This window comes from Schistocerca cancellata, chromosome 6 (assembly GCF_023864275.1).
Source record: "Schistocerca cancellata isolate TAMUIC-IGC-003103 chromosome 6, iqSchCanc2.1, whole genome shotgun sequence".
NCBI classification, from domain to species: domain Eukaryota; kingdom Metazoa; phylum Arthropoda; class Insecta; order Orthoptera; family Acrididae; genus Schistocerca; species Schistocerca cancellata.
The window spans coordinates 642,930,036-642,943,342 of record NC_064631.1 but is presented as its reverse complement, the minus strand read 5'-3'; the positions used below and the strand labels follow the sequence as shown (position 1 = coordinate 642,943,342).

The window sequence follows — 13,307 nt, the reverse complement described above, 5'->3', positions numbered from 1 at the left end:
GCGTCTGTTGGAGGAGGAGGCAAGTAGATGTACTCTGACAGAGGATGGTCCTCTGGTTCCTGCATGGGCACGTCTCCTGGTGGCTTCCGTTCTGGTGCTGGCATCGCGATGACGGTGAGAGGGCTGCGTTGTGAGTATTGAGAGTTGCCGAGATCCCGAGCATCAGGTAGAGCCAAAGGTGGTGTGGCGGCATTCGGAACAGGCGTTGCAGGCACCTGAGGCCGAAGCTGGTCCAAATGACGCACTGCAACACCCGTGTCCATCTGGATTTCATACAGGTGTCTGCCACGGTGTCTTAAGATGCGGCCCGGGCTCCATTTTGGCCGCCTGCCGTATCCCCGTACCCAGACGAGGTCGTCGGCGGTGAACCGGCCAAGTGAAGGCACCCGCGGCCATGAGGTGGGAGGCCGCAGAAGATGAAGTAGCGTGCGGGGCTGTCGGCCATGTAAGAGCTCAGCCGGGCTGTGATCGCCCATGGGGGTGAAACGGTAAGACGCCAGGAACTGGAGAAGCGCATCATCAGCAGCAGAAGAAGTCAGAAGTTTCCGCATCTGAGCCTTAAACGTGCGGACCAGTCGTTCAGCCTCTGCGTTGGATTGTGGATGGAACGGCGGGGCCGTGACATGCGTAACGCCGTGACGAGCACAAAAATCCGCAAAGTCGGAAGAGGCAAATTGCGGACCATTATCAGTAACAACAGTAGAGGGGAGACCTTCCAAAGAAAAAATGCGGGCGAGAGCACTGGTGGTTGCCGCGGTGGTAGGTGACGTGCAACGGACAATGAAAGGAAAGTTAGAGTAGGCGTCAATTACGAGGAGCCAATAAGTACCTAAAAAGGGTCCCGCAAAGTCAGCATGAATGCGCTCCCAGGGCTTCTCAGGTGAAGGCCACGGTGACAAAGATGACTTCGGGGCAGCGGCCTGTGATGCACAAGGGCCGCAGGCAGCGACCATGTGTGCTATTTCAGAGTCGATGCCAGGCCAGTACACACGACGGCGCGCCAGAGATTTTGTGCAAGACACACCCCAGTAGTCAAGTTTATATGCCTACTACCTCTGCAGATGATGAAGAAATAGATGAAATGTATGACGAGATAAAAGAAATTATTCAGGTAGTGAAGGGAGACGAAAATTTAATAGTCATGGGTGACTGGAATTCGTCAGTAGGAAAAGGGAGAGAAAGAAACGTAGTAGGTGAATATGGATTGGGGGGAAGGAATGAAAGAGGAAGCCGCCTTGTAGAATTTTGCACAGAGCATAACTTAATCATAGCCAACACTTGGTTCAAGAATCATAAAAGAAGGTTGTATACCTGGAAGAATCCTGGAGATACTAAAAGGTATCAGATAGATTATATAATGGTAAGACAGAGATTTAGGAACCAGGTTTTAAATTGTAAGACATTTCCTGGGGCAGATGTGGATTCTGACCACAGTCTATTGGTTATGAACTGCAGATTGAAACTGAAGAAACTGCAAAAAGGTGGGAATTTAAGGAGATGGGACCTGGATAAACTGAAAGAACCAGAGGTTGTAGAGAGTTTCAGGGAGAGCATAAGGGAATGATTGACAGGAATGGGGGAAAGAAATACAGTAGAAGAAGAATGGGTAGCTCTGAGGGATGAAGTAGTGAAGGCAGCAGAGGATCAAGTAGGTAAAAAGACGAGGGCTAATAGAAATCCTTGGGTAACAGAAGAAATATTGAATTTAATTGATGAAAGGAGAAAATATAAAAATGCAGTAAATGAAGCAGGCAAAAAGGAATACAAACGTCTCAAAAATGATATCGACAGGAAGTGCAAAATGGCTAAGCAGGGATGGCTAGAGGACAAATGTATGGATGTGGAGGCTTGTTTCACTAGGGGTAAGATAGATACTGCCTACAGGAAAATTAAAGAGACCTTTGGAGAGAAGAGAACCACTTGTATGAATATCAAGAGCGCAGATGGCAACCCAGTTCTAAGCAAAGAAGGGAAGGTAGAAAGGTGGAAGGAGCATATAGAGGGTTTATACAAGGGCGATGTACTTGAGGACAATATTATGGAAATGGAAGAGGATGTAGATCAGACTTCAAGAAGAATATAATAATTCCAATCCCAAAGAAAGCAGGTGTTGACAGATGTGAAAATTACCGAACTATCAGTTTAATAAGTCACAGCTGCAAAATACTAACGCGAATTCTTTACAGACGAATGGAAAAACTGGTAGAAGCCAACCTCGGGGAAGATCAGTTTGGATTCCGTAGAAATGTTGGAACACGTGAGGCAATACTGACCTTACGACTTATCTTAGAAGAAAGATTAAGAAAAGGCAAACCTACGTTTCTAGCATTTGTAGACTTAGAGAAAGCTTTTGACAATGTTAACTGGAATACTCTCTTTCAAATTCTGAAGGTGGCAGGGGTAAAATACAGGGAGCGAAAGGCTATTTACAGTTTGTACAGAAACCAGACGGCAATTATAAGAGTCGAGGGGCATGAAAGGGAAGCAGTGGTTGGGAAAGGAGTAAGACAGGGTTGTAGCCTCTCCCCGATGTTATTCAATCTGTATATTGAGCAAGCAGTAAAGGAAACAAAAGAGAAATTCGGAGTAGGTATTAAAATTCATGGAGAAGATGTAAAAACTTTGAGGTTCGCCGATGACATTGTAATTCTGTCAGAGACAGCAAAGGACTTGGAAGAGCAGTTGAACGGAATGGACAGTGTCTTGAAAGGAGGATATAAGATGAACATCAACAAAAGCAAATCGAGGATAATGGAATGTAGTCAAATTAAGTCGGGTGATGCTGAGGGAATTAGATTAGGAAATGAGACACTTAAAGTAGTAAAGGAGTTTTGCTATTTGAGGAGTAAAATAACCGATGATGGTCGAAGTAGAGAGGATATAAAATGTAGACTGGCAATGGCAAGGAAAGCGTTTCTCAAGAAGAGGAATTTGTTAACATCGAGTATAGATTTAAGTGTCAGGAAGTCGTTTCTGAAAGTATTTGTATGGAGTGTAGCCATGTATGGAAGTGAAACATGGACGATAACTAGTTTGGACAAGAAGAGAATAGAAGCTTTCGAAATGTGGTGCTACAGAAGAATGCTGAAGATAAGGTGGGTAGATCACGTAACTAATGAGGAGGTATTGAATAGGATTGGGGAGAAGAGAAGTTTGTGGCACAACTTGACTAGAAGAAGGGATCGGTTGGTAGGACATGTTTTGAGGCATCAAGGGATCACAAATTTAGCATTGGAGGGCAGTGTGGAGGGTAAAAATCGTAGAGGGAGACCAAGAGATGAATACACTAAGCAGATTCAGAAGGATGTAGGTTGCAGTAGATACTGGGAGATGAAGAAGCTTGCACAGGATAGAGTAGCATGGAGAGCTGCATCAAACCAGTCTCAGGACTGAAGACCACAACAACAACAACACCCCAGTGCCCCTGGTGAAGGAGGCGCAAGACCGAAGCACGCAAAGACGCACGTACCACAAATTGCGGCGAAGCATTGTCAGTGGAGAGGAGGATAACACCATCCCTAGCCGTGAGGCGGTAGCGCAAAGTGTAGTAGTTCCGCAACGGATCAGAAGTCTTAGCAGACGGGCGATCTGGCCAACCCTTCTGAATACAGCATAAAACCCGGGAGAGGGTAGGGTCAGAACCCGTAGCAGCCGCCAGCCTGGGTCAGAACCCGTAGCAGCCGCCAGCCTGTCCCCAGTGATGGGGAACCTGTCCACAACCCGCTGCTCGGCAACATCCAGGTGGAAACACAAAAGTTTGTCCCTATCGAATGCCTGATCAGGACCCATGGGAAGGCGAGACAGAGCACCGGCATTCACATGTTGGGCCGTTGGCCGGAAATGAATCTCATAATTGAAACGGGACAAGTAAAGAGCCCAACGCTGGAGGCGGTGTGCAGCCTTGTCGGGAAGTGACGTTGATGGGTGAAACAAGGAAACAAGTGGTTTGTGATCCGTAACAAGATGAAATTTTGAGCCATAGAGAAAAACACCAAACTTATGAAGAGCATAAATGATGGCCAAAGCTTCTTTCTCAATTTGAGAATACTTTTGTTGGGCATCCGTGAGCGTTTTGGAGGCATAAGCAATGGGTTGTTCCGAACCGTCAGAAAAACGGTGCGCAAGGACTGCCCCAACCTCATATTGAGAGGTGTCTGTGGCAAGAACAAGATGTTGGCCAGGTCGATAAGTAGCCAGGCATGGGGCCTGTTTCAGCATAGTCTTTAATTTCTGGAAAGCCGCTTCACATGACGCGGACCAGTGAAAAGGCACGTTTTTATGCAACAGGCGATGCAACGGCTGAGCTACCGAAGCCACAGACGGTAAAAACTTGTGATAGTATGCGATTTTCCCCAAGAAGGCCTGCAGTTCCTTAACAGATGTAGGGCGAGGAAGGGCATCGATCGCAGCGACAGTTTGTTGAAGCGGACGAATACCATCCTGAGAGAGTTGAAACCCCAAGTACGTGATAGAGGCCTGAAAAAATTGTGATTTCTGAAGATTACACTTATGACCGGCAGTCTGTAAGACATGAAAAAGTGTGCGGAGATTTTGAAGATGTTCTTCAGTGGTGGAGCCAGTGACAACAATGTCGTCCATGTAATTGATACACCCAGGGACAGGGAGCAATAATTGTTCCAAGAATCGCTGAATGAGAGCGGGGGCGCTAGCAACCCCGAATGGCAAGCGTTGGTATTGATAGAGGCCGAAAGGCGTGTTAAGGACCAGAAACTGCGGGGAAGCAGCGTTGAGAGGAAGTTGATGATAAGCTTCTGACAGGTCAATTTTAGAAAAATACTGGCCTCCAGCGAGTTTAGTGAACAGTTCTTCAGGACGGGGCATAGGGTAAGTGTCGATGAGGCATTGAGCATTTACAGTGGCTCTGAAATCGCCACAGAGACGAATATCACCATTTGGCTTAGCAACTACAACGACAGGAGAGGACCACTCACTGGAAGTGACAGGAAGCAAGACCCCTGACACAGTGAGACGATCCAACTCCCGTTTTACCCAATCACGAAGGGCCACAGGAATGGGCCAAGCCCGAAAAAACTTAGGCCGAGCAGTGGGTTTGAGTGTGATATGAGCTTCAAAGTCGTTTGCACGGCCTAACCCAGGAGAAAAAAGGGACGAAAATGTTGTAGACGGATTTGTAAGATACCTCAGCATTAAACTGTCCCAAGAGAGAAATCTTCTGTTTATTGTACGTCCGTAATTGCCGAGTGACAGGGGACAGGAGTGGAGAACCCAGCTGAAGATACGCCTGAGAATTAATTATAGTGGCAGCAGAAACGGTATCCACTTGCATGCAAACATCTCGACCAAGGATTTGGACAGTGAGGAATAACTTCCCTGAAAGCGAAGAAGTGCAATTGACAGACAATACAGAATCAGAATCAGCGTCATGTTCATGAACATCATGTATGCGGTCGGATTTACAAACGGAAGACACATGACCTTTCTTTTTGCAATTGTGACATACAGCCCAACGTTGGGGACAATCCTCGCGTGAATGTTTCGTAAAACACCGCGGACATGAAAGAAGTTTCCGGGGATTTTGCTGCAGTTTCTTAGTGGGTTACGGCTAGGCCGAGGCTGCACGTGGGAGTGCACTTTGGCCACGTCGACTGGCGGGGACGTGCCGCACACGTTGTCAACAGCGCACAGAGGTTGTATTTCCCCGACATCACCCCACGCTTCTATTTGCGCCCCAGCGGCGCGAGAAATTTCAAAAGACTGCACAATGGAGAGAACTTCATCTAGAGTCGGATTCGCCAACTGAAGGGCACGTTGCCGAACTTCTTTGTCGGGCACCGACCGGATAATAGCATCCCATACTATGGAATTGGCATAGGATTCTTTGTGGTTCAGCAGCCCAAGCGCGATAGGATTGATTTGGTTGTTTTTGACAACGATAAAAGGCAACACGAGAGGCTACCACATGCGTTTGACAGAAATGAGCACATTTCAGCAAAGGACAAAGACGCAGAGTCCTTCAAAGGAGTCAATTGCGACAACAACCGATACATTTGAGGTGAAATCCAGGAAAGGAACAGAGACTTACATGGTTGTTCATCCGTGACATGAAATGCCAAGAAGTGCTGTCGAAGACGTTTTTCATAATCAGACCAGTCTTCCGCCGTCTCGTCGTAAGGAGGAAAAGGAGGTATAGCCAACGATGAGAAATGCCCTGCATTTGAAGCCGCGACGAAATCGCGAATCGCCGCTGTTAGAAGCGTTTGCTGTTCAAGGAGATTTTGCAAGAGTTGCTCGACAGTAGCCATGGAACCCTGTGAGTCAACGGTGAAAAGGAAAAATCCACTGCCTCGTCACCAATTGTTAGAACTTCAAGTTTAACACACATATTTAGGAACGACACAACAACACATATAAGTCACAGAGTAAGTTGACATGTGTACACGTTAGCGTTCGAATAAGCACCGAGTCCCAGTCTAGCGGCCGCTGCTCAGCTGGCCGCTTAGGTGGCGCAGCTGCTGCATGGCTGGCAGACAGCGCCGCACGTAGAGGACGTGCGTAATTGCGCGGCGGCACATTGAATGATCGGCGAGTCACAACAGCAGCAGTATGCTGATGTTTGCCTACAAACTATTAAGAGGCCTATCAAAAGTTAACCAACAGTGAACTGGCCATATTAACTGTGCAATATTGGGCGGCTGTGAACAGTGAAAGTAAATAATTGTGAAACGTAACTGTGCAACTGTCGGCTACATCATTTACGGTAGTCAGTGTTTAACTTCCACCCCCATTTTTCAGCCAGTATAACAATGCAATACGACGACACCAAAGACTACCAACAAAGAAATAAAGCAGGTGAAAGTCACAAGTGTACAGCCTCCATTGAGATATCTTATGGTAAGCACATAAGCTGCCAGCAGGTCTCTGCATTTTCATCTATGCGTAACAATGGTAAACATGCAAAGGAACTCACTTGATCTTACCTACATATATTCACCATATAAAATTCCCATCCCCAGCCTGAAATGTAGTTGACTGGAAAGAAGAATTCATTGCCTCATAAACTTCTTAATACACACATAGCTTACAATCAGCATGCATCAACATAAGCATCTAGATACCCTGTTTGTGTGCTTTGAGCCTCTAATAGCACGTTCCCTTTGTACATCTACATCTACATCTACATGCATACTCTACAAAGCAAAGTACACTGCATGGTGGTGGGGTCCATGTACCACTACTAGTCATTTCCTTTCTTGTTCCACTTGCAAATAGAGTGAGGCAAAAATTACCGTCTATAAGCCTCCTTATACACAGAATATACATTAGTTGCAGTAGAATTGGTCTACAGTTGGCCTCAAATGCCAGTTCTCTAAACTTCTGCAATCCTGCTTCATGAAGAGAGCGTCGTCTTCCCTCCAGTCATCGGTATTTGAGTTCAGGAAGACACTCCATAATACTATCATCCTGACTGAACTTACCTATTACAAATCGAGCAACACATATCTGAATTTGATGTCTTCTTTTAATCTGACCTGGTGGGGATCCAAAACAATCAAACAGTACTCAAGAATGGGTCGCACAAACATTCTATATGCATCTCCTTTGCAGATGAGATACACTTCCTTAAAATTCTGCCAATTATTCAGCTTTGAGCATTTGTCTTCCATACTATCCGTCTGATGTGCTCATTACATTTCATATCACTTTGCAACATTACTCCTAGGTATTTAATCGATGTGAATGTGTCACGCTCCACACTAATAATGTTGTATTCAAACATTACAGGATTGTTTTTCCTACTCACCTGCATTAACTTATATTTTTCTACATTTAGAGCAAGCTGCCATTCATCACACCAACTAGAAATTCTGTCTAAGTCATCTTGTATTCTCCTACAGTCACTCAATGATGACACCTTTTTGAACACCACAGCATCATCAGCAAACAAGCCTGACAATACCTTTGTCTACGTTGAACACTTGCCATCAGGACAATGTACTGGGCCCTATTACTTAAAAAGTCTTCAAGCGAGTCACATATCTGGGAACCTAATCCATATGCTCAGACCTTCATTAACAGCCTGCGATGTGGCACCATGACAAATGCTTTCTGGAAATCTAGAAATATGGAATCTGCCTGCTGCCCTTCATCCATAGTTCAAACTGTTTCATGTGAGAAATGGCAAGCCCAGTTTTGCATGAGGGATTTTTTCTAAATCTGTGTTGATTTGTAGATAGAAGCTATTCTGCCTCAAGGAAATTTATTACACTCAGGAAATTGATCATACTCAAACTCAGAATGTGTTCAAGGATTCTGCAGCAAACCAATGTTAAGGACATTGGTATGTAATTATGCGAGTCCATTCTTTTACCTTCCATATATACAGGAATAACCTGCACTTTTTTCTAGTCACTTGGCACTTTGCGCTGGGGGAGATATTCGTGATACATAGAAGCTAAGTTGGAGGGCAATGCTGCAGAGTACTCTCTGTAAGACTAAGCTGGGATTCCATCTGGACCTGGTGTCTCACTTGTTTTGCCTCTCTATGCCATGGTTGCCTATTTCTACGTCTCCATGCAGGAGTCAGTGCGACAGTCAAATGACAGTACACTGGTATGATCCTCCATGAATGATTTCATAAAAGTGAAATTTAAAACTCTAGCTTTCCTTTTGCTTTCTTCTACTGTCACCCTTGACTGACTGACAAGTGACTGGATAAAAGCCTCTGATCCACTTTGTAGCTGTGACCAAAATTTTCTAAAATTCTCCTAAAGATCTTTCATAAAAGTATGACAATGAAAGTTTTTGAGTGCTTCAAGCATTGATCATATTATGGACACACAAATTTCTGCTAAATTTTGCCTGTTGACATTTGCATGTTCTTTTCTGAACCAAGAGTGCAACACTCTCTGCTTCCTTAGAATTTTCCAAATTAAACTACGGAGAGTCTTTTCCATCGTTAATCCATTTACTTGGTACATACATCTCCAGAGTACAATATACAATCAGTTTAAACCTTGTCTGTAATGCCTCTACATCTGTCATATTGGAACTAAATGATGCCCATCCATTGCCTAAGTGGGACGCTAACGACCATTTATCTGGGGTGCTAACAACTATTTATCTGTTTTTCCCCCCCTAGCGTAATTACTCTCCTAGCCTTTTGATGGATTTATTAATTTCAGTACCCATCGTTACTATGATGACATGATAATAATTTATTAATCCCCATCTCTATACTGACACTGTCAAAAGGTCTAAAATGTTTCTATTACTTGCCAGTTGTCTAACTGGTTATTCATGACAGTTTTCAGAAAATGTGTTAAGATGTACTTTAGAAGACTTGTAACCTGCAGTGAATCCACAGATGTCCCAGTCTATACTCATTAGATATAAGTCGCCTCCAACTAACACCGCATGATCTGTTAATTCTGTGCTACTGAATGTTGGCTTACCCTGAAATGATTCTACAACTGTTATGGCAGAAACAGGTGGCCAGCAGAAACATCTGATGACTAACTTGAGTTCACCTAGGTCTGCTACTTGCGTCCAGATGACTTTGTGGTCAGGCTGAATTGTGACTTCGGTACACACAGTATTTTTGTACGCAGTAAACTGTCTGTTCTTTGGCATTACACAGTTTTATTATTACCCTTCTTAAATAAATGTCAATGTTTGTAATGTCTACACATAAAACTATTACTTTATTCAGTCCACAATATGATCCTGGTGCAGTAACAGTAACTGATTATTCCAAAAAGAAGAAACAGTCTCTGTTGCAAAAGTTTTTACTGCTAACATCAATGACTGTTGGTGCCAGATAGGTTTGCGTATTTTCATGCAACAAAAATTTGTAAATAATTTAAAGATGTGTCAACAGCATGAAACACGTCATTAACAATACAGTGAGGTGATGGAAGTCTTGATATACCATGTATACCACCTAATATTGTGTGGACCTCCTTGCACCTGGCATAGTGCAGCAATTCAACATGGCATGGATCCAAGTCATTGGAAGCCTCCTGAAGAATTATTGGGCCATGCTGCTTCTACAGCCATTGATAATTGCAAAAGTGTTGCCAGTGCAGATTTTGTGCTTGAACTGATCTCTCAATAATGTCTTGTAAATGTTCAATGGGATTCATGTCGGGCAACTGGGTGGCCAAATCATTCACTTGAATTGTCCAGAATGTTCTTTGTGACACGGTGTATTGTCACTCATAAAAATTCCATCGTTGTTTTGGAACATGAAGTTCGTGAATGGCTGAAAATGGTCTCCAAGTAGACAAACATAACTATTTCCAATCAATGATTGGTTCAGTTGGACCAGAGGACCCAGGTCACTCAATGTAAACAAGGCCCACACCACATGGAGCCACCACTAGCTTGCACAGTGCCTTGTTGACAACTTTGGTTCACGGCTTCATGGGGGTCTGCGTCACACTCTAACCCTTCCATGAGCTCTTACCAACTGAAATTTGGCCTAACTTGACCTGCCACAGTTTTCCAGTCATCTAGAGTCCAACCAATATGGTCACGAGCCCAGGAGAGGCACTGCAGGTGGTGATGTGCTGTTAGCAAATGCACACACATCAGTCGTCTGTTGCCATAGCTCATTAACGCCAAATTTTGCTGCACTGTCCTAACCCACAAGTTTGTTGTACAACCCACATTGATTTTACAGTGTTGCTTATCTGTTAGCACTGACAATTCTATGCAAACTCTTATCACTGACAAATCCAAGCAAATGCTGCTGCTCTCAGTCATGAAACCTGTCAGCCACTGTGTTGTCCGTAGCAAGAGGTAATGCCTGAAATGTGGCTTTCTCAGCACACTCTTGACACTGTGGATCGCTGAATATTGAATCCCCTAATGATTTCTGAAATGGAATGTTCTATGTGTTTAGCTCCATTTTGCATTCAAAGTCTGTTAATTCTTGTTGTGTGGTCATAATCATGTCAAACTTTTTCACTTGAATCACCTGAGTATGAATGACAGCTCCACCAACACACACACACACACACACACACACACACACACACACAAAATGATGCACCTCAGAGAATTCCTATAAGTAACAGCCTTCTTAAATCAAAAGGATGGGCCACACAGAATATAGAGTACAATTTGATTCATCTAGCATGATAAATTCAATCAGTGTCTTGGCCATTAACTTAACTGTCTTTGAGGCTATGATCTCTATTTATATTGCATTTCTAGATATACAGCCTCATATGGTGCTACCATTAAGGCAGAAAATTGTAACATCCATTAACAACGTTGTCCTTTATATCTACTTTTTTACACTTTAGAATCACTGTATTATCTACCCTGAGAATGTGTTTTCCCTGCGGTAGCATAGTATAATTGTATTCACTCGTCATGAATACACTCTTCATACACAGCCCCAAAGAATAATTGCTACTTTTGCTATTCTGCTACAAATTCTCTACATTTTATATTAGTCCGTGTCAGTACCAGGCTGGCTATTTAACTGAAGTCACAGCCAATTCATTTGTATATTCCATTTGTATGTTCTTCTCAAGTATGAAAAGGACCTTTCTCTACAATATCTTACTGTACACAAATTTGTGGCAAACCATTCTGTTGTCTATGAGAGTAATCTGAATGCAGAAAGTGGAAAACAAGAATTAAGTTAACCAATGTTAAGCAAGTATTTTTACCACGCCACAAGTTCCTTCCTCTACGTCGTGTAGTTCATCCTCAGGTGGGGTGAATGTTATCATGTCACAGATAGAGGCCGATGTTAAACTGCCATTATCAGTCTTGTGATACTCATTATATTCTTCTATTGAGGCAAACAGCTGAGGTGCCCAAAGTCTCATGGTGTTCATACTGCAAAGTAACAAAACACGCATAACCATTTGAAAATGTCACTAAAGGTGTTCACAACGGTGGTATGTTAACGCAATGTACTTGATGACAGTGACACCTGTAGAACAGAGCAGTGATTTGACAATAATTAAAAAGCAAAATCTTAACAGTGCACTTTGTAAAAAGCTTTTAAGGTACATGGTAAGAGGAGTTCTATGTCTTACACTGAACTATTGGTTACATGAAAAATGCACTAAAGGAAATCTGAAATTTACATAACAAAACAGGATATTAATGTCCACATTGAATTCAAAAGCAAAAATTCTGTGAAGTTATATTAATATTCTAAAAGTGGATGTATTAGTGCTAAAGAAAGAAACTGTAGACCTTAAACGTGAAAAAAATTATATCTGCAAGGAAACTAAAGTGATAAAGTGCTAAATCTAAACCAGTGTAATTGCAGAAACATGAGGTGTGGCACATATGATACAATCATTTAGAAAGGTATTAAACTGAAGATATAAAACCAACATGTAAGTATAAATGGACAAGTGAAACAATCAAACTAAAAACTGTTGTCATAGCAGTGGAAACGAGAGCAGAAATAAATTAATTTCTCATTCCATAATTTTGCATACAAGACAGCAAAACTTCATCTTTCAATATTTCATCTGTTAATTGTAGGGCCATCTTAAAGGAAAGTTGATGTGTGAATTTTAAGTAGGCAAACAAGCAAATTACTAAAACCTTGTCACACATGACTGCCTCTCTTTAGTTTATTGAACATAGAAATCTTTCTACTTGTTTTAATCACCATTTATACTTGGTAATTATTGTTGCTAAATTGTATAATGGTAACTGACTGATACCAGTTTCAATGTGAATATCCTCAAAAAGCTCAGGTCTATTTGCTGCCATTAGATAGAGAAACAAATCACTACAAATTCAGAAAAATTAAATGATTTACTCCAGAGGAAAAGCTTCACAAACCGAAAAAGTCAATGATGTTTTGGTCCACCTCTGGCTCTTATGAAAGCAGTTATTTGGCTTGGTATTGATTAACAGAGTTGTTGAATGTCCTCCTGAGGGATATAGTGCCAAATTCTATTGAATAGGTGTAATAATCAAGATCCCTAGCTGATTGGAGGACCCTGCCCATAATGCTACAAATGTTCTCAACTGAGGAGATACCTGGTGACCTCGCTGGCCAAGGCAGGGATTGGTAAGCATGAAGACAAGCAACAGAAACTCACAGTGTGTAGACAGGCATTAGCCTGCTGAAATGTAAGCCCAGGATGGCTTGCCATGGAGGGCAACAAAACAGAGCATAGAATATTGTTGATGTATTGCTGTGCTGCTAGTGTGCCACTGATGACAACCAAAGGGGTCCAGCTATGAACAGAAATGGCACCCCAGCCAATCACTCTTGGTTGTCAGGCTATACAGGTTCGTATCCCACCACTATCTGGGGCATCTCCTGGCATGTCTTTGCT

General features: G+C 43.0%; 1 protein-coding gene across 2 annotated transcripts in view; it reads right to left on the bottom strand.

Annotated features, from left to right (window-relative positions):
• The window catches only part of LOC126190907 (synaptic vesicle glycoprotein 2C-like), a 477,766-nt gene that overhangs the window by 36,121 nt on the left and 428,338 nt on the right, over positions 1–13,307 (bottom strand). For both annotated transcript variants that reach the window (XM_049931535.1, XM_049931536.1), the window contains exon 8: positions 11,664–11,835. In XM_049931535.1, the coding sequence (XP_049787492.1) occupies positions 11,664–11,835 (172 nt within the window). The remainder of the gene's footprint in view (positions 1–11,663; positions 11,836–13,307) is intronic.